The sequence below is a fragment of the Hyposmocoma kahamanoa genome, unplaced genomic scaffold (assembly GCF_003589595.1).
Source record: "Hyposmocoma kahamanoa isolate Upper Pololo Valley unplaced genomic scaffold, ASM358959v1 66, whole genome shotgun sequence".
In the NCBI taxonomy this organism is placed as follows: Eukaryota; Metazoa; Arthropoda; class Insecta; order Lepidoptera; family Cosmopterigidae; genus Hyposmocoma; species Hyposmocoma kahamanoa.
Genome location: NW_020653854.1, coordinates 21,790,506 through 21,811,754, shown reverse-complemented (window position 1 = coordinate 21,811,754; position 21,249 = coordinate 21,790,506). Strand labels below are relative to the sequence as shown.

The 21,249-nt window shown below is 37.5% G+C and overlaps 1 protein-coding gene across 1 annotated transcript in view; it reads left to right on the top strand.

Annotated features, from left to right (window-relative positions):
• The window catches only part of LOC113232058 (A disintegrin and metalloproteinase with thrombospondin motifs 3-like), a 112,680-nt gene extending 95,843 nt beyond the window's left edge, over positions 1-16,837 (top strand). The window contains exons 13-17 of the mRNA XM_026466683.1: positions 760-860; positions 4,205-4,285; positions 10,677-10,781; positions 12,591-12,726; positions 16,062-16,837. Of these exons, the coding sequence (XP_026322468.1) occupies positions 760-860; positions 4,205-4,285; positions 10,677-10,781; positions 12,591-12,726; positions 16,062-16,343 (705 nt within the window). The 3' untranslated portion in view covers positions 16,344-16,837. The remainder of the gene's footprint in view (positions 1-759; positions 861-4,204; positions 4,286-10,676; positions 10,782-12,590; positions 12,727-16,061) is intronic.
• Positions 16,838-21,249: the final 4,412 nt, after the last annotated feature.

Sequence of the window (21,249 nt, the reverse complement as noted above, 5' to 3'; positions counted from 1 at the left end):
AAAGCCAAATATTATTAGAACCTCGACTCGAATTTCATATTAAGATCTATTTTAATTAGTCACAGTTATGGATATTTTAAAGATACATCAACGCGCTGTAGTCATTTCTCTCGCTCAATGGGTGTTTTCGTTTTCTAAGCCTAAGACTTAGAATAATAACGCATAGAATGATAGTTTCATATCAAACGAACTGTCACAAGTGAGGCAAAAATCAAATTCATGTAAGCTAGTTTTAGTAGTAGGTTAATTTTCGGTTTTAGTGAATATTTATATAAAAATACAAGTTGAAAGGCGTTACTTCCTTGTGGAATGTGATGTTAGTATCTATTTTATGCTTGTCTGACGTATTTTTGACACTCATTTACCGCACATTTCGTCATTTTTAGCTAAAATTCTTGAGTTGTTCGCGGTGCAAGTTGCCCTTGAGCAATGACAGCCCGCCTGCTCGCGTAGGCCCTTTGGGAGCGCTTTAATTTTACCCTCACTTAGCGTGTGCGAACTAGGTTTCTATGCGTTATTATATATAAAATAAGTTTTAAACTAGCTTCACTTTGTAGAAACCAAAAAGTCCAATATATGAAAAAGCATGACCAGCAACGAAAAACCGTAACTTATATGGGTATTTATGTATTTGTCTATGGCATTCTGACCTACTTTGTAGGTAATAGTGAAACAGCAACTTCCAATAACTCATATTGCGGTAGAAATAAGATAAAATGTAATGGAAAATAGACTTTAGTCTCTTTTGTTTACCTGCAGGCGATGCCACAAAATACAAAACTCAAGGACGGGTCGTTCAACGTGAAAGTGTCCGTGAACTACAGGACGCCTGCGGCCCGCACACGACCCATGGACTACAGGTATTAAAGTCCCCAATTTACCCTTGAAAAGTACTTATCGCGAGGGACTTCATAAAGTGAAGAAAGCTTATTAATTGTTCTACCTTTTGTTGCTACGCCGCCAGCCATTTCTTTAAGTACTTAATGAAATGTACGGAACTAATGGAACGTTACTCGTAATGGTACTTAGTCGACACAAAATAATATCCCCACTTATGTTATAAATTATGGAAAAGTGGGAAACCTTACACTTACGTGTCACGACCACGGGCCAAATGTTGCTGACAAATGACTGCTATGAAATTTGAACAAGAATCGTTTCACAACACGTCTGTTCTTAGATCGGTTACACACGGCAAAAAAAATACGAGTCCTAAAAATTTTGATGCTAGAAAAAAAAACACAAACTCATCTGGAAATTTTACAAGAAAACCGCTGCATTCAATAGGTACTTTACATATACTAATTTTTTTTATATCAACTGAATATATACCACGTATAGTAACCTATACGATATACATTCTTCAAACGGCTTTCATTTCGTTTCTAAAAAAAAAAATTCTGAAATAAAGCCAGCGGAGCCGCTCGACTCAAGCTAAATGAACCGTATTATTACGGGAAAAGTTTTAATTCGAGCCGAGGTAGCAAGGACTCTAAGCAATGAAACAATCGCGATGCGACATTTTAATGCTTCAACATAAGCGACTGCATCGTTGCAATCGCCTATAAATCGCATGTTTGACGATGTAATTGCGCGATTCACAAACGCGCGTTTGTATCGCTGCCAAAAGTCGCCCTGTGTACCGGCTCTTACATGTAAAATGCCTGTCTAGGACTGCTACACGTAGTATACGACGTAGATATATCTAAAGATGTTTAAATAATGACTATACATACATATAGTATGTAAAGTACAGATGTGACAAAGATATAGTAGAAACTCCGGTTGGTATTGTAATGACTTTCTGCAGTGGCGGTGAATTTTTCTTATCGCACGATAACGATCCTTAGAAAAGATCAAACTTTTCAAATTGATTCACAAATGCCCGTTGCAGTTTGCAATATCAGAAGTTGGTCCAACATTTTATTTCCGTCCTGATTTGACTACCCCTCACTTACAATACAAACGTGAAATGTCAAATCCATTGATCGCTTCTTAACTCAGTTCGATTGTAGAACTTTGAAGCACTGCGCAATGAATACTATACATCATAGTTAGAACTCTGAATAATATCAACGAAGTCGGTGTCCCCTGTAGGAAACCAGAACAAAAGTTACGCCGTCGTCGTTTGATATGGATCACTGCATGCTTTCGAAGCGACGTTAATTCTTCTTCAAGGTTTTATTATTCAACCATTGCATTGTCTATTATTCAACCATTGATAGTCAAATTTCATTCCTATTACTAAGAGAAAAGTTTACTACTTGAAATTTATTTTCTGATTTGATTCTCAGTCAACCGTGACTATAGAACCACTAAAGAGCCCGAAACGATGTTTTTTTTGAAAAGATTTTAATCCTTTTCTGTGAAGAAAAACTTGTGGTGAAACCTGTACGTCGAAGAAGGTTTACAATCCTCGGAAAACGTGTGAAGTTTCCAACGTGGCGAACTATGGCCTAAGACGAGACGTATAAATGGATTGATGTAAGGTGTAATTTTTTTGTGCTAACTCACAAATGTTGTAGAACAAAATATATTGGTTCTAAATTCGTAAAACCCTAGCAAAAAACTCGTCTTGGAGAGTGCAATGACCATGAATAAACAGAAAAGTGTGCACTTCAAAAACCTTTTCCCGATAACCCAAAACTTGCGGGAATCTTGGGGAAGTATTCCTGGGAAGTCGGAGCCCCAATCAAAATCTATTTAAGGTTGTATATTACCTTCTCACTATTATTACTTCAAACAACTTTGATGTAACATGTTCGCCCCGTAAAGAGCTTCATCTACTTTTGTAATTAATCTGGGCGTTCACTTTAACGTATATAAAGATTTGTATGCTCTAGTTGCTTATGAAACTGGGAAAAGTAATTATTATCGAATAGTATGCAATGAACTAAGTACACGTAAGTGTTTGGTAGATTATTGAACGTTGAGCGTACATGTAGCACATTTTAAATATTTACAAATTTAAATTCAGAGCTTTCTAGATACATTTTTTAATGTGCCAAACAATCACGCCAATTCCCTTTACTATGAGTACCAGAGCAACGGAATTCACTCTGAGGCATTTCCCAGAACACCCAGACGATAACCAATATAAAAAAGTTAATTTCTCAATTTGGTCCTACCGGGAATTGAACACGGAACTTCCTCATCCAGCGTCCACTGTATAAACCGTTCTGCGACCGAGGTCGTCAAAAAAATGTACAGTACATTATTCCAGGTCATGTCTATAATATTCATATAGCTTATTTATTATTCCAAATTATGCATGCGTGTAAATTCATTAATTCAATTAATTCTAATTATAATTAAGTAGAAATTTGTTACTCTTTAAATTATACAGGTGAACATTGACTTACAATTATATGGACGTCGGGTCCGCGCTAAAAAGTGTCCGAACTTATAGGGCGTTAAAATCGTATGCAGAGCGTCATTGACGCTTTAGTCTTCGTTTGTTCGGCTGACAGCGAAGCAAGCAAAATTAGACAGTACTGCGATGACATTACAATTTAAATTCAACGTTTTAGCTTTTTCATATTCCTTTACATGTCACTACGTTTAAATAGGTTGACTTGGGACATTTTTTTCGTGGTTTGTGTATTAGACCCGTCGTCCATTTATTTGTAAGTCAATGCAGGCGAAGCTAAAACAACCATTTTTTATAAATGTTGCGTAATTTTACATGTGTATAATTTGTGTAAGGAACGTGCACTATCGTTTAAAGTAATACATATATTACAAAAAATACCAGTTAGTAGCAGTAGACCTCCTTGTGAAAGAGTTCGTCCAGGGAAGTACTGCCACCTTACCTATTTCTGCCGCCGTAATGCCGCAGTAATGTGAGCATTACTGCGTTCCGGTTTAGAAGGGTAAGGGTGCTGGTGAAATTACAGGCACATGGGACATGTCAACTTGTGTCTCAGGGTGACGGACGCAGTGGCAGTGCCAAAACATCTTTGCGATGTATATGCGTAATATGGATAAGCATGTCACTTACCACCAGGCGCACGACTTGTCCGTCCCGTCACTTGGTATTCTAAAAAAAAACAACACATGCAGGTTTACGATTTATGGAATATTCCAGAAGCAGATCATTCATCTTTGTGTAACATTTTGTCATGCTTCTTTATTAAGCGTATACCAAGTATGTGATAGTAAATTTGTTTGTAGATTTATCTATTTATGAGGCATTTCATTATAGATGGCCAATGCAGCGAGACCCGTGCTCAGTATCCTGCGGAGGTGGAGTGGACAAAAAGTACCAACCCTGCAACACGCATAGGTAACGTACTTCATTGTCCTTACTGGATGGTTTTTTCAAATGACCTTTATTTGAAACTGTAGTTTTTCTGCCGCTTAACCTGTCGAATCCTAGAATCTGCCCAATCCACGAGTCTGTCGCGAATGTGCCGAATCTGAAGAATCCAGAATTTGTCTTATACCGAACGAGGGGTACCTACTCATTTGGACAAAGCGTTTTGTTTTATTCTTCTGAATGCTTACAAAATATACTACGGATTGTTTCCTGATGCTATTCAAGTTTAGACTAAAAATTATTTTTTTACGTCGTGATTTAACATCAGGTGATATAGTGACTAATGTATCCGTAATAGGACTAAATCACTGTAAAATTTACTATCTGAAAATCCTGCCGTAAACTTCAATCTGCAGGGTTGTCACGACAGTGCACGATTTGCGCAGGGGCGAGATAAAAGCGCGAGATATTGCTATTCTCTATGCGCAGTATCTCGCGTTTTATGTCGCTCTCGCGCAAATGACGCCCTGTTGTGCCTACTGGCTGTGATAGTCTGATGCAGGCAAAAAAATCTTCAAGGCATTTTGTTTAAGAGGCGTCTTTAGGTACTTGAGAATGAATATTATAGACATCAATTCGTCATCGTCACGTGCGTGTACTTTTCATTAATAAGAAAACTCATTAAAAACAAAACTAATACATCTGGTTCATTCTATCTAGCCTTGACGCAAGGCCTATGCCGCCTTAATCAGTCCACGTAGCTCAATTATTAATATGAAGCCAAGAAAAGCCGGTGTACACGATATGTGTCCACGTATCGATCCTGACGCAATTACGCGATCCGAATGCCTGAATATTTCATTGTCACCGACTGCGCCTTCGCTATATCGAATCCCTCACTATAATGGCACTCACTATACTTATCGATGTGGAATCGGTTTGGACGGATCAGAAAAAGCATTATGTCCATGCGAGAAGAGCGAAAAAGTTTTTTTTTCTCCTATATTTTAATCTGTCAATTATAATTTCATAAACCATATTTAGTTCTGAATCAAAATTCTGTCGTCTATGGTACTCGCCACTAAGCTGAAAAATTTCATTAAAGAACTAGGATGCTACTCAAACGCCATACTGCCGCCTGATTGGTTGTACTGGCCTAAAAGTCTTACAACCGGGCATTGACCTACCAACAAATGGACATCGGGTTTCATACAAAAACCAGGAAAAACATGTCCGAACTTAACCTATATAAACGTAGGTAGTGACATGTAACGTAATATAAAAAACTAAAACATTTAATTTAAATTGTAACGTCATTGCAGTACTGCCTATTTTTTTTAACCGACTTCAAAAAAGGAGGAGGTTCTCAATTCGACTGTATGTAGTTTTTTTCTTTTTTTTTGTATGTATGTTACGCGATAACTCGGGTATTTGTGAACCGATTTTCATGATTCTTTTTTTGTTGGAAAGGGGGTACTTCCATAGTGGTCCCTTTTCATGTTGAAGGAAATCATCCACCTCTAAGGGTGGCTGTTCAAGCATGAAGATTCATTTTTATAAATAGCGCCTAACTTTAATTTAGGAGCAATTGCTTTTAGCAATTATTTTGTTGATTTTGAATGAATGAATGAATGAATGAATGAATGAATGAAATATTCTTTATTGCACATAAAATTACAATTAAAATACAATACAAAAGCTTAAGTATAATAGTAGTAGTAAGTCAATGTGCAACAGGCGGCCTTATTGCTATGTAGCAATTTCTTCCAGGCAACCTTAGGATAGACATTTCGGATATGCAAAAGGGGTGCAACCAAAGAATATCATCATAAGTACACTACATAATAAGTAATAATAAAAATATATACATATCCATAGATTAATATACATATACATACAAATAACAATAATATTATTAATACATACATAACAATAAATACACAATAATATTAAATGCTTATATACTTTTAATAGAAAAAGAAAAATGAAGTACAAATGTAGGAAATAAATGAAAGGATAGTAGAGAACAGACGAAATTTAGGAGTTGAGGAAGTGATCCTTGACACGTTGTTTGAAGGAATCAAGAGAAGGGGATCGTCGAATCGATTCAGGGAGAGAATTCCACAATCTGATCGCAGAAATGGTAAAAGAGTTGGAATAAAAGTTAGAGGTATGAGAGGGCAAGTTAAGTAAGAGAGTATCAGAGGAGCGAAGGGGACGACAGAGTGTAGAAGAGTGGAAAGTAAAGCGATCTTTAAGATAAGAAGGCGTAAAGGGATAGAACAGAATTGAATAGAGAAGTGAAAGAATATGAAGATCTCTACGCCGATGGATGGGCAGCCATTTAATTTGTGCGCGAAATTGGGAGACATGGTCAAATTTACGTAGTCCGAAGATGAACCTAACACACATATTTTGGAGCCGTTCCAATTTATTGAGCAGAGTTACTGACAAATCTGGGTAGCAAACATCTGCATAGTCCAGTATCGGGTGGAGAATGCTCTGGGCCAGAGTAATTTTGGTTTTAGTCGGCAAAAAGTTTTTAAGCCTTCTCAGAGAGAAATGCGCACCAAACACCTTCCTGCTAACCTCAGCAACTTGCGGCTTCCAAGTCAGACATTTATCAAAAATTACCCCCAAATTCCTGACTGTATCCAAATAAGGAATACATACACCATCGAAAACCACAGGGGGTAAGGAGGCTAGATTTAGACGAGAATTGAACCAAGTGCTACCTATAATAATCGATTGTGTTTTAGATGGATTAACTTTAAGGCCAAAGGACTGACTCCATTGACGAATGGATTCAAGGTCCACATTGGTAGTACTAATGGCACGTGGTAAGTCTTGAATAGACGACTGGGTGTAAATCTGGAGGTCATCAGCATAAAGATGATAAGAAGAAGTGAGGGATTGTGTGATAGAGTTAATAAACAAAGAAAATAAGAGAGGAGAAAGGACGCCACCCTGCGGGACACCGGCGGAAATATCGCACCACGTAGAGAAAGAATTCTCATTGCGTACACACTGCCGACGTCCACAGAGGTAGCTTCGAAACCAATCAATAACTGCTGGAGATATGTTAAGAATACGCAATGCCTCCAATAATAGGTCAAAGTCAACACAATTGAAGGCATTACTGAAGTCAAGGAGTGTCAGCACAGTCAATTGTTGATTTTCCATACCCAAACGGATGTCATCAGTGATTTTCGTGAGTGCAGTAGTCGTACTATGACCAATGCGGAAACCAGACTGGAGAGGATTGAAAAGGTTGTTCCTGTTTACGAAATTAGTCAACTGACAGTGAACAAGCTTTTCTAGGACTTTCGACAGGAAAGGAAGAATTGAAATAGGACGGTAGTCTGAAGGGAAGTTTGGTTTGGTTTTTTTTGGTAATGGAATGACATAAGCGTCTTTCCAGGCAGAGGGGAAAACACAGGTAGAGACAGATTTATTAAGGATTTTAGTTATGACGGGAGTGAGGAGATCGAGGAGCGGAATGATCATATTACGACTAATGCAATCACTGCCTACAGCATTGGAAGCGATAGCTAAAACGTTTTTCTTAACATCACAGTCAGTAAATTGATTAAGAACAAAAGATGAATAGTCAGGAGTTGGTAAAGATGAAAGATATAGCAAAGTGTTGTCCTTGACTGAACAGTCAAAGACAGGCGCAGATGAAAAGTGATTGTTAAGGGTATCTAGATTCAGGTCTAAAGAAGAATTATTACTATGAGATTTACCAACTCCAAGCGACTTAAGGAAATTCCAAATTTTAGTGGGGTTACCATTTTCGATGGATGTGTGGATGTGGCGTCGCTGAGCATCCCTAATCAATGTGTTGCAGCGATTTCTGATTCGGTGATATTTTTTGCAATTCGCATCAGATGGTTCAATTTTGTATCTGGTTTTCGCACGATTCTTCTTCTCCATATAACTTCGAAGGTCATTACTCAGCCACGGTGCAGGAAGGTGCCTGATCCGAACGGGTCGAACTGGTGCATGTACATCATAAAGGTGAGTCAGTAGCGATGTAAATAACTCGACCTGTTCATCCACCGAACCAACACTATCCACTACTGACCAGTCAACTCTACTCGCGTCTTCACGCAATCGATCTAAGTCCATGGCTCCAAAATTACGTTGTAGGAGAATTTTAGGCTTAGCCTTGGGCACGCGCACCCTATACGACAGGTACACGAGGTCGTGATAGGAAAAGGCATCAGCCGTGAATTGACCATGCTTGGTGACAAGTTCGGGAGAAGAGACTGCTATGAGGTCCAGAAGAGAGGGAGTACAGTTAGGAAAATGATGCGTAGCGTTAGATGGAAGAATATGTAAGTTACAGGAATTTATAACAGAACGAAGACTGCTCGAACGTGAATCATTTTTATGAAGGCAAGTATTAAAATCACCCATCAAAATGGTATGATCATATGAAGGAGCAAAGTCTTCAAGGAGCTTTTCAAGAGCGGAAAAGTAGTCAATTCTTAGAGATGGGCAATAGTAAACTCCCAGAAGATTTTGCTATTTCTCCAATTCAAGGCGTTTTTCCCTCGATATACTTTGAGTAGAGTCGTAGTGAGAACCTATTTTTATTATCTCCAGTATCATGTCCTGTATAGTGGCGAACTAGGGGATATTTCAATGAAACTTAGCAAATAGACGTAATTCTACGTACTTTTGAGGTCGGTTTTTTAGTACTCTGTACTGAGATTATGCTTGCAACAATTTAAGGGCCCAAAAAAACCATATTCAGCTTCTACTGGAAACTTAACAAAATGCACCGTACTTAGCTTCGACTGAAAATTACTTGAACACAAGAGTAATGGAGTAGCCTTTCTCCTAAATGTTAATTAATTTTTATATATGTTATTATGTCGAATTGTGTACAAATTCACTTAAAGAAATAATAAAGAGTTAGGCAGATACATACATACAAATATTACTACAAATGTGAAAATAAGCGTGTACTGTAAGAAATGTACCGATATTCCAACTAAACGTAAACTCAAATATTCGTAATTCCGAAAACCGATTTATAATAAAATCGTTACGCTTTCAAGTAATTTTGATGCTTCTCACAAAAAGATACATTTGACATTATGAAAATTGGAGCTAACGTTATTTCGGGCAAATGTATTTTCTGACTTCTGATAGGTAATCTCTAGCCGTAAAACGAGTACAACAATGTTTTGTTAGCTATTGCTAACGTTTAATAAAAAGTCATTTTAAAAATAAGATTAAAATCAACACGACTCTATAGTTTCTTTGTTCCAAATATTTCAACTTTTTTTGCCTACGTTATCATGGATTGTTAACAAAATACACATTAAATATAGGTTCTGCATCATTATTTTATTTACTCGTAGAAAAAGTATTGTATGCATTCATTACATAAATTTAATAATAATAATTGGATCTTAAAATCTCGTACCTCGGCAAAGCCTCGTGACCTAAACACGGAACTCGACTTTAGGAACCCTCATTATGCAACGATTGCAGAAAATACTATTGTGCGTTTCACATAATATATCGAGTCGCATCGTCAGTCGTCGAGTGTGGTAACTCTCTAATTAAACCCTTTCGTAACTGAAGCAGACGAACAAATGTGTTCTCTGAACCGTTTATATTACATTAAACTCTTCTTAATTTAAGAGCTAGGCTCTTGTCGGTGAAATAATCTCCAACTCAGACAGAGTTCTCTTTCAATCTTTCCTTCTATTTCGAAGAGATGATTCAGATGCCCACGAAACAAACGTCATTTCCCTGTCAATAATCTATAGTAATGAAAATGATCAAAAAGTTGTTTCCAACGGTCAGTGTATGTAGCAGACAATTTAGCAGGTGGGCGAAATTAAACCTATTGCAGACACAGAATTGGAAAAGATAGATGGAAGAAGCCTCCGACAAAATTAAGTTATCAGACAGATGTTTTTGAATAAGGTTACTTTCTTACCTAATCTGTTATTGATACAAACAACATGGCCAGTTTAAAAAAGTTTATTGACTAGAAAAGCATAAAATTACTTAGTGATTGATTATTTAAACGATGAGCGACGTGAACATACAGTAGCAATAAAATAAAGAAAAGATATATGACATGGTGTAAAATTGAGAATTAAAAAAAGATTTAATTATTTTAGTTAGTACCCCATAATGTTGGCAGTAAGTACTGAAACAATGTTTGTGATCGTGACCTTCGAGACGGTCGTACCTATAAATTATTTGATTGATTGATTGATTGAATTAATCTTAATACTATAGTATTAAGATTGTTTAAGAGTTCACTGGCATTCACGTCATTATTTCCTCGATACAAATGTATATCTTTATGCCCAATCTACAATAATATAAGGTACAATTTAGAATGGTTACTACTGGTTTTACAGGCATCGATTATACATTTTTACAGTTGCAAGTTCGTGTGGGTGCCCGGTGAGTGGGAAGAATGCAGCACCACATGTGGCAAGAAGGGAATCCAAGAGAGGCAGCTTTTCTGCGTGCGATCTGGTGTTAAGTGAGTAACTACAGTTTACATTTGAGGCGAGTCACTGGAGGAGAAGTGAGACTGTTCTGCTAGATCAAATGGTTTAGATATTTACTATTCAATAAAGGTGTTAGAAAAATATTCGATGCACCTAAGGAATGTGCTAATTCGTTACACAACAGGATGTACTTTACTCGATAATATAAAATCCCGAAAACAGGCTAAAATAAGAGACTAAAACGAATTATTTAACAATAAAATATCCACTTTTGCACATAATTTTTATATGGAGATATTTATTTCTCTTTAAGTACTACAGAGAACCTGCTAATTTTGGTTTTCAACTGAAGCCCTATAGTTATTAAATTCACATTTATAACAAAACTCGAAAATTTCCCAGCGGTTTAATGACACGCCGCGCCGCCCGCTGCCACGTCTATCGCCATCGGGCGCTTGTCGCTATCGGATCTGTGTCAAATTTTCTACGCCTGTTCTCATTTTGTTCATACTAATTTTAAGCGCGCGGAATGTGGGACGCGAGAGGCGGTACCCCACACCTCACCTCCTTAAAACCCGCCTTACTGATTTATCAACAAATACATATTTTGAAAGCAGTGCGTGTAAATTTCATTTAAAAAAGAGCATTTATTTTGTTTATAATTTGCCACCGCTTGTTACATTACCACCAAACGTGAGAAACTGCAGTTCTAAACTGCATAAACTTACCTACCGTAAAGATATTGTGTAGATCGATAACCAGCTAACCATCTCATTAGTATCTCATAAGTTGTTTATTGTTTTAAACTAAAACTGCACCCCGCATTCTTGTCTGAATTTCCCCTTTCTCATCTATTCTCTCAGGGCTGAACTGCACTCATCATGATTGATCAATCTGTACGTTGGTTCTTTATTATAATCGACTGATGCACCGCACAATAGACCAGATAGTTCGCGAAACTGGTATTTTTTTATTTGCATAATACCAAGTGACGAGACGAAAAGGACGTGGGCGTGGTAGTAAGCGACACACCTACCCAAAACAGTTGCAGTGCCATTCAGAACTTTAAATCACAAAGATCTTATGGTCACTGCCACTGCACCCGTCACCTGAGACACAAGTTGACAAGTCCCATGTGCCTGTAATTGCACCAGCACCCTTACCCTTCCAAACCGGAACACGTAATGTTCACATTACTGCTTGGCGGCAGAAATAGGTAAAGTGGCAGTACTTCCCAGGACGAACTCTTTCACAAGGAGCTACTTGAATTGATGGAGTGGTAAGGTACTCTAATAATAAGTAAGTAGGTGGATGGATCGATGACTTACTGCAGCCTATGACACGAAAATCCAATAGCCAATGATGAAATGATATGTAAATACAAACATTTAGAAATCTTTTAAAATTAATAATTGTAAATGTTACCCACCCAAGACTCTGTTAATCGTTCTATAAATGGATTGTACTAAAATTGCACTTCTAAGTTCCGAAAATTCGACAGCAGTTGAAAATTGTTTGCAGAAGATTCACTCTTAGAAGATTGAAAAGTCAGGTCACGATGTACAAATAACTTTAAAAGCTTTCCGATTCAATTTTGTTCACTTAAAACAAGCTTCAACTTCATTAATAAGTACGAAAGTTGTATACATACTGCATAAAAGTATTATGTTTAAAATGACTGCATTAATTTTATTGTATGCCGGGAGCATTTTACTCATTTTTCTGTTTATTATAATTTCTTTAAACAGTTGATTAAAGTTTGTGTTTGGGACTTAAGTTTACATCAACAATAATTTACAAAAATTTACTAACAATTAATTTGTAATTATCTCCGTCATCAGAATTTCAACTCGATGGGGTCGGATCAAAAACAGCGTATCACTAGCGTCATGCTCTACAACTAACAAGCCGAACCGCACGCAGCCTTGCAACCGCATTCCTTGTCCTGTTTACTGGAAGGAGATGCCCTGGACTGCAGTGAGTGTGAACCTAATAATGATTATTCTCTCTTAACTGAGTTTTGAAAAACAAAAACCTTTTACTTAAATAATACAACTTTTATAGGACATAATTCTTCAGGCTATTATTTTTCAAACGACAAATTATTGGTAATTTGTCTATCTCTGGATTTAGTGTACGCGATGGATTCTGACGAATAATTGACTCTATCCAACGTAGGGCTATTCGTATTATCGATGATCCCAAACTCACAGACGATATGGAGCCCCATACCCTACGAAGAGACGTTTGCTCTCTCTGTGTGTTATACCGTCTTTATAATGGGGAGTGTTCTGAAGAACTTTCCAAACTGGTGCCACCGTCTCGTTTCTATCATCGCACCTCCCGCCAAAGTAGTAGAGTCCATCCCCACATCTTAGATGCCTGGCATTGTAAGACCACGCGAGCATCTCGTTCCTTTCTTCCTTGAACCTGCAAGGTGTGGAATGATTTTCCTTCTGAAGTATTTCCTTAGCGCTATGACATGGGGTTCTTCAAAAAGCGTGTTTACAGGGCTCTCAAAGGCTGGCAACGCATAGACAGCTCATCTGATGTTGCAAATGTCCACGGGCGACGATGTCCACCTCCTATCAAGTGGCTCGTCTACTCGTTTGCCTCCTTCATTACATAAAGAAAAAAGCCTAAACATTACTTTTACTTGTGTTGTTAAAACGCAAGAAGGAGAAAAGAATATCAGAACTTATAAAAATATATTCATTACCTTTGTTTTGTCAACATAATATAACAACATGATGATAAACAAATCACAACATAAAAAAATATAAAATTTACACAAAACCTTCCCAGTCCTTTTTGCTGTCTGACCGATTGAAATAGCTGGCAGATCTGCTTTCTCATACAAAGGGTATAGTTTAACATTATCGATAAAGTCTCTAGTGTAATCTATGGGCACCACCAGAGAACAAAAAAGTAACGAGAACGGTCAATCTCCGCCCCTCCCTAGCTTTAGATACCGCACCATGCCCCGCACATTGACTGAACAGCGACAAAGCTGTCGGCGAGCCGTTTTCGCGCTAAGATGGCTTTCATATTTGAACATAGTTTTCATTTATTCATTACAAACTTGTACGTTAATATATAACATCGTTTTATTTAAAAGTACCTGTCCAAAATATAACATTTTAAGTGCTTTTAATATATTTTAAAAATAAATTTTCAATATTAGTCTAGTCTAGTCTAGTATATCGATATAAATACCTAATGAACATAATGTAATTATTAGGATTCTATTAATAGAATTATAGATAATACATTTTAGTGTTGCTGTGTTGCCTCTCGACGTTCTGACCACGTAACGTAATACGTGGGGTGCACTATAAATTTCAGGAATGAATAAGAAAAAAATACTATAAATGGTCAGAAATGAATTTATTTTTTCTCAAAATATTCTCCTTTAGCGTTAATGCACTTTTTCATACGAATGAACCAATTTTGAAAACATTTATGCCACTCTTCCGTTATAATCTCTGAAACGTATTTTTCATACTCTTCGACAGCCTCTTCAGGTGATGAAAATCGTTGACCGCGTAATTGGTTCTTAGTTTTTGGAAATAAATAAAAGTCACAAGGTGCCAGGTCGGGACTGTACGCGGGATGGCTCAAAAGGTCAACGTTGTACACCTTCAAAAATTCATTTGTCTGTCTGGCCGTGTAAGAACTGGCATTGTCGTGGTGCAAGATGATACGGCGTTTACGGTTAGTTTTACGGAGTTTGTGAATAACTTCGAACAAACAGACGGTCGTGTATCAATCACTATTCACGGTACAACGATTCTCCGAAGCAACGATAGCCACATGTCCAGTTTTATTAAAAAAAGAAGCAATCATCCGCTTAGAGGCACTTTCCACGCGCGCCCCTTTGGTTGGTTTCGACTCATCTCGACATCGATTGCTGCTTTGTTTTGAGATCGTAACTATAAATTCATGTTTCGTCACCTGTTTCTATGTCTCACACCAAATTTGACGCCTCTTCGTTGAATCTGGTAAGCATGGCATTGCACCAAGTGACGCGATCCGTTTTTTGAGCCTCAGTCAAATTTTGTGAGATCCACCGAGAGCTGAGCTTTTTCACACCCAAATGTTTGTGTAGTATTGATTGTATTTGACTCATGCCTATGCCTAAAGATACCCAAATCTCATGGTATGTGATAACATGCCTGTCTGTTTTGATCATACGGCGCACAGCATCGATGTTTTTGTTGTTTACAGCAGTGGACGGGCGACTGTCACGAAATTCGTCACTGAGATTCACACGCAAACATATGATTGTTCTGCAAACCAGCTAAAAATAGTCGTCTTGTATGGTGCTTTATTGCCAAAGGCAGTTTGAAGCCGAGTGAAGCTCCGCTGAGCTGTTAGATTACAATTAAAGTCGTAGAAAATCGTACTATGAACATTTTCACGAGTTAAATCCATGGTGATGTAGACAACCAATTTCTAAAACAACGCTACAATGTAAAAACACTCTTTGGTTGTATTCTACAACCAAAGAGTTCCATTTTCAAATGTTATTATGTAATTGCTTTTTAAATATTGTTTATGTAAGTGGCCAGTTCCGGAAACTCATAGTGCGCCCTATGTAGCACGAGAAAGTGATGGGTTACTCCTGCCACTTCACGCACACATTTGCGCGTGTGCAGATAGCGCCTTGCTGTATGTAGTAGTAGTAGGTAAATAACTTTCGACTGTTGTATGGAGTGTCCGGAGTGTGGCACCACAATAGCTATGATTGCAACTCAAACGCCACAAACACTCGACACGCAGACGTGTCACTGTGACGCTAGAAGCGTTTGTCTTGGTTCATACATACATACACTGCCTTTAGAACTGTGTTTATTAAAATATAAAGGACATCCTTTATCCTATTTCTATTTTCAATATACATTAGTTCTAAATACGGTGTAAACGTATGAACCTACAAAAATTGTCAATTCAAATGAACTTAAAATCAATAATACGCCGCTGATGAATTGGAATTAAACAAGTTTAACTGTTTATTGCATAAGCACGACCAACATTCAATCGATAGTCGATGGAATATTTATCGACTGCAATTACTAGCAGCTTGAAAGCGGGCAGCATTTTTGCGCAATGAACTGTCATTTTACTTCATCTTCAAAAAAACAGACTATAGTGGAGTTATTTCACAAAACACAAAACATATGTTTTTAATATCATAATATTCAATAAAATTAATATTACATGAGAATAATTTTATTCTTATAATTAATTAAGTTAATAATTATTTTGTAATTTTTTTTGTCCTAAACTATACCAACTTGATTTCTATACAGTGTTCAACAACCTGCGGTCGCGGTATATCCATCCGTCCACTGAAATGCCCGGCTGAAAACAAAATGCTATGCGGACCGAAGCCAAGAGAAAAGCGGCGTCGCTGTGTAAACCGTTGTCCCTCCACAACCAGCAAGCCATGCCCAGTTGCCGACGGGACTCAGTATTGTGGAAACTTCACCACCAATGAGCTTATCAGATATTGCACGCTACCTCGTTTTAGAAAATACTGCTGTAACACCTGCAGCGCCGTCAAAGTCATGAATTATAAAGGCGCTGGGTAAGATAAGAATAGAATATCTATGGCTGAATTATCCTATGTCATTAAAGGTGTATTCCATAAAGCCTGTAATACATGTTGGCCGAGACTACGCCAACACGAGCGTAGGCAAAGTGATACAAGGCAAGTGCTACAGTCCACAAGTGCAATACAAACGGCCAATGTAGACGAACTTTGTGGAGCTGTCCACGCGTTGGGCGCTATCAGTTTTCATTGAGCATTGAAACGATATGAACGCCGTAGAAGTTACAACTTACATTAAGATAATAACTTACATTAAAACTTAGGGAAATTAATCTATTTCTCGAATTTAAATCGCGTATATTTGTTTTTTCAAACAAACCAACGTTTCGGGCCCCATATAATAATATAATAAATTTATATAGGTCTCATAGACACGGTTGACTGACATGTTAAAATTATCAACCAATTATGTCTAATATTAATGCAAAGTGCCTATTTTTCACTACAGTTACAAAAGTTGTATTGGATATTGACCGAGCACAGGCGAGCGCATTTAATTTGTGCAGAAAAACCGACACCGATTCGAAGTAATAGAGGAGAGCCACGCTAAATGAACCACACGCTAAATGAATACACGTTGGCGCTCGCCTTCACTTGGCCAGCTCGGCGAGCGACATCGAGCGCTGGCAATATATATAGCAAGGCAAATAGGTTGTCTATTTCGTTGGTATTTTCCTTTACTCTCCTAGACTCGGCCAACATGTATTGCAGGCTTAAACCGTATTTATTCCTCAATATTTGTCACCACGTAAACGACGATTTTTCCAGAACACTCGAATAATGTAACCTAGAGACTTGGGTGATATTGGTTTCTTGGTAGAGTAGTAGTATAATATAATAAGACAAGCATGATAACTCCGTACATACCGCGCTGCTAATTTTCTATGGAGTTACCATACTTGTTTAGTTAGTATAATGTCACATCGCCTTCAAGTATGCCTTATATTATATGACTTTTACTATGGCTGTATCTACAAGCAAGAACTAACCAAAATATCTCAGAGTAGATTATGTATGGCATGTACAGTCGATGCCCTAATCTGACCCCATAACCGTCTATTTGGTTCTGAGCAAATCAGTGTGAAGAAAGGTTTTAAACAAACCTAATCTTTAACCTGTGAGCCGTACATTTCAGTGTGGTATGACTTCCTTTTTGCATCATTAGTTAATGGAAACGTTTTAAGGAACTTCTTTAAGTCATTTACATCTTTGATTACATTACATGAATACAAAAATGAATCAAAAAGCTGAAATTCTTTTATACTTTTCTGTTAAACGCGCAAAAAGACTCTCAGAACCTAAATGTTGGCTACGGGGTCAGGTATCTCAGGTCGATATCGACTGTACGCTAAGAACTCTGAAATATTGCTAGATAATTTTTCGCAAACGATAAGTTTCATCCACTCGATTTGCCTCAATGAACTCGGCTTTATACATTATTATCATAACTTCACTATGACGAAGCTATAAATAGGATACAGATTCCGTAAAACCAGTATTTTTATTACTGTTTTTTTATAATTTTCTATTCATAATTAGATTAAGGTTTGCATGCATGTTCTCCAATGATGCATAAGCAACAAAGTGCCATAATATTAAGTATAATAACACTTCCAGTTTTTTTTAATAAATGTGCTATTCTTACTTTCTGTGTTTTATTTCGAAATTCTTTCCATTTATTAGCAACAAAAACAAGGTACGGACAGGTCCAGGGGTTATAAAATGATGCTTATAATAATCCAACTTCAAATGTGATATTGCAACTGCTATGGACAGGCATGTTAACACCAGTCACCCAAAAAAAAAAGTGTATATCCATATTGTGTGTTGTTATTTGTAATTTTATTGAAGTTAACCATACATATGAACATATTTCTGTAGTAATAGAACTCTATAAAGATGCTATCATCTTATTTGTTCTTGTTTCTGCCGCCAAGCAGTAATATGATCATTACTGCGTTCCGGGTTTGTGAGTAAGGTTGCTGGTAAAATTACAGGCACATGACACTTGTCAACTTGTCTCAAGGCAAAGCTCTTAACACTAGGTGCACGCCTTGTTCATCCAGCCACTTGGTAACAAAAAAAATATGCATGGACTCAACAAAATATATATTTTCATATAAAAGTATATAATGAGATGGGGAAGTACTTGTCACCAATCTCTATAAAATAGAAAATAGAGAACACAATGTCGCTGTAACCTTTCAGAAATCAATGTCGGTTCGGAAATGTTCTGATATTGACAACGGAATTTTCTAAAATAATTTTCTCCATTCACGACCAAAGAGAAAACGTTTAAAGTAAAATTTCCACAGACTTCGTCGCAGGAAATCGGGAAGTTGTAAATAATAAAAGAAAACTCATCGCCGCACCGTTCCCCAGTAATTTGAGAGCTCTTTGCAAACCGGTAGCTGAATAAGTGACCTTTCAGAACTCTTTTTACCTACGCTTTTTATCAAGCAAAACAGAACATTAGGCCACTTTCAGTTAGTATTCGTAATTGTGTGGAAAATACTAATTAGTTTAGTACTTAATTAGATTATATCCGCAAAGCAAAATTCTACCTAATTAGTGGTACTTACACATAAATAACAATTAAGGAAACACCACACTTATCGACATATAATTGGCTTAAGCCAGTCAGAAAAAGCGTTACATTACGTCCATGTAACAAAAGCAAAAAAGACGTAGTGCATTTCGCATAGGCGAGCCCGAGCCAAAGAGAAACGCGCATTTTTGTAGCTCTTATTGCATGAAGATGAAGCTTTTTTGTGGTACTAAAGCGATAAGACGAACAAGTCATACGCCTGGTGGTAAGCGACACGACTGTCCATAGCAATAGCAGTGACACTCTGAACTTTAAATGAGGCACTGCCAGTGCGCCTGGCACCCTGAGGCATAGAGGTATGTGTGTGTAATATCACCAACATCCTTACCCTTCAAAACCGGAACCTAGTTATGCTCGCATTACTGCTTTGCGGCAGAAATAGATAAAGGTGACAGTACTTTCCTGGACGAACTCCTTCACAAATAGTTCTACTGCTAATAAAGCTTTAGCTTTTTCTAACTAATGTGGTGACTCCCTTACAATCCCATAAACCTCATCTATATGAGATATTTGTACGTGACTATTATGACTAACTTATTAAATGGAAATTGATTACCAGGAGTCCACGAGCTTTTCGGTGAGCATGCGTTAATAAAACATCAAATTATGACCCTTCCGAGTACATAATGACGTCACAAGCATTTGGGTTACTAATAGTTTCGCTAGTTCTTGTTAGCACTATATACAGGTGCTATCGAGTATATAACCAGAAATAGAGGCGAAATGTCATTTAATTTGTTTGAAAACTATTCCGCCATGTCATTACTGTGACAACTGCGCTCCGATTGGCTAGTCTGAGTTCGAAATTATTGACGGGTGTCGTCAATGGATGTCGTCAGCTGTTTCACTTCAAATCGAACAGTTAACTTGAGCTTTGCTATAATGGACGAAAATTACAAAATTACATATTTAATATTTATTTACCGATGAGGTATGATTCCGTTTGTTTTGTAATTAGATGTTTTGCTGTATTTCCCACACCACCGAATAGAACAGCACGGCATTGTTAGTGATATTATCTTTATTACAATAAATACAGAAGCAGTAGTTGGCCTGTATATATTTCAGTGCAAACGAGAGTCGATATTTATAAGAGCTGTATCGCTAATGTGTTACCACGAATATATGGCCCTTATTTCGTCTCTATTTCTGGTTAAATACTCGATGACAGGTGCACACGGAAATTCACTACGATCACGGAATTAATAGATACATTTCGTTGGAGATAGTGCACTTACGGGTGAATAGCATTTGACTATGAGTTTCCATTTCGGTAATTTAGTGGCCAAATCACATCCGCGTAAATGTCGTAGGAACCTAATTGGCGTGATTTCCGGGAATCTATTGTTATCAGTCAGTAGATATCATAAATTAATGGTTACTGTGCAAAAATGAAAGTCGTAGCCATTGACATAATAAAGTGATAACGTTAAATCACTCTCCTGTGGAATTTGGTTCGGTGCAGATACGCGCCTCTTACCAATACTACATACACGGATTTGCTCTATCCCCGACGATTTCAGTTCACGCAACTTTAATGTTACCATTACAACTACAATTACAGTACAATGTATAAAGTAATAAACGTACCCAAATTTGTCTTTGCCTTACGTATAAACACTTCACACGTTTTATATAAATGGGTAATGCAATTTTAATACTCAAAAAGAAATTAAGGGTCCTTTTTTTAATTGGAGGTCCTGTCAAGAGCTCATCAAGGTTCGCACTTTGGACCGTCCTTATCGTAACCGACGTATAGTTGAATTTAAATGTTAAGTGTCGAACTTAACGAGCCTTTGAGTCTGTACCGTGTAAAATAAAATTGGACACGAACATACGCTCCAAAAGATTTAATTTCATCAAAAGATCAAAAGCGTTACATAGTTGCCCTGGCTGAACATGACTAAATTCTCTGTAGGAAGTTTCGGTTCGTTTTTTTGTGATTCCAAGTGACAGGACGAGCAAATCGTACTCCTGTAGGTAAGCGACACTCCTGTCCACAGCAGCAAGTACTGCCATCTTACCTACTTCTGCCCCCAAGTAGTGATGTCAGCAATACTGTGTTCCGGTTTTGAAGGGTGCTGGTGAAATTACAGGCACTTGAGACTTGTCAATTTATGTCTCAGAGTGACGGGTGCGGTGACAGTGCCCCTCAGATCTTTGCGATTTAAAGGTCTGAGTGACACTGCAACTGTCATGGACAGGCGTGTGGCTTACCAGGCGCACGACTTATTAGTCCCGTCATTTGAGATTATAAAAAAAGTTGCAATGTGAGTGA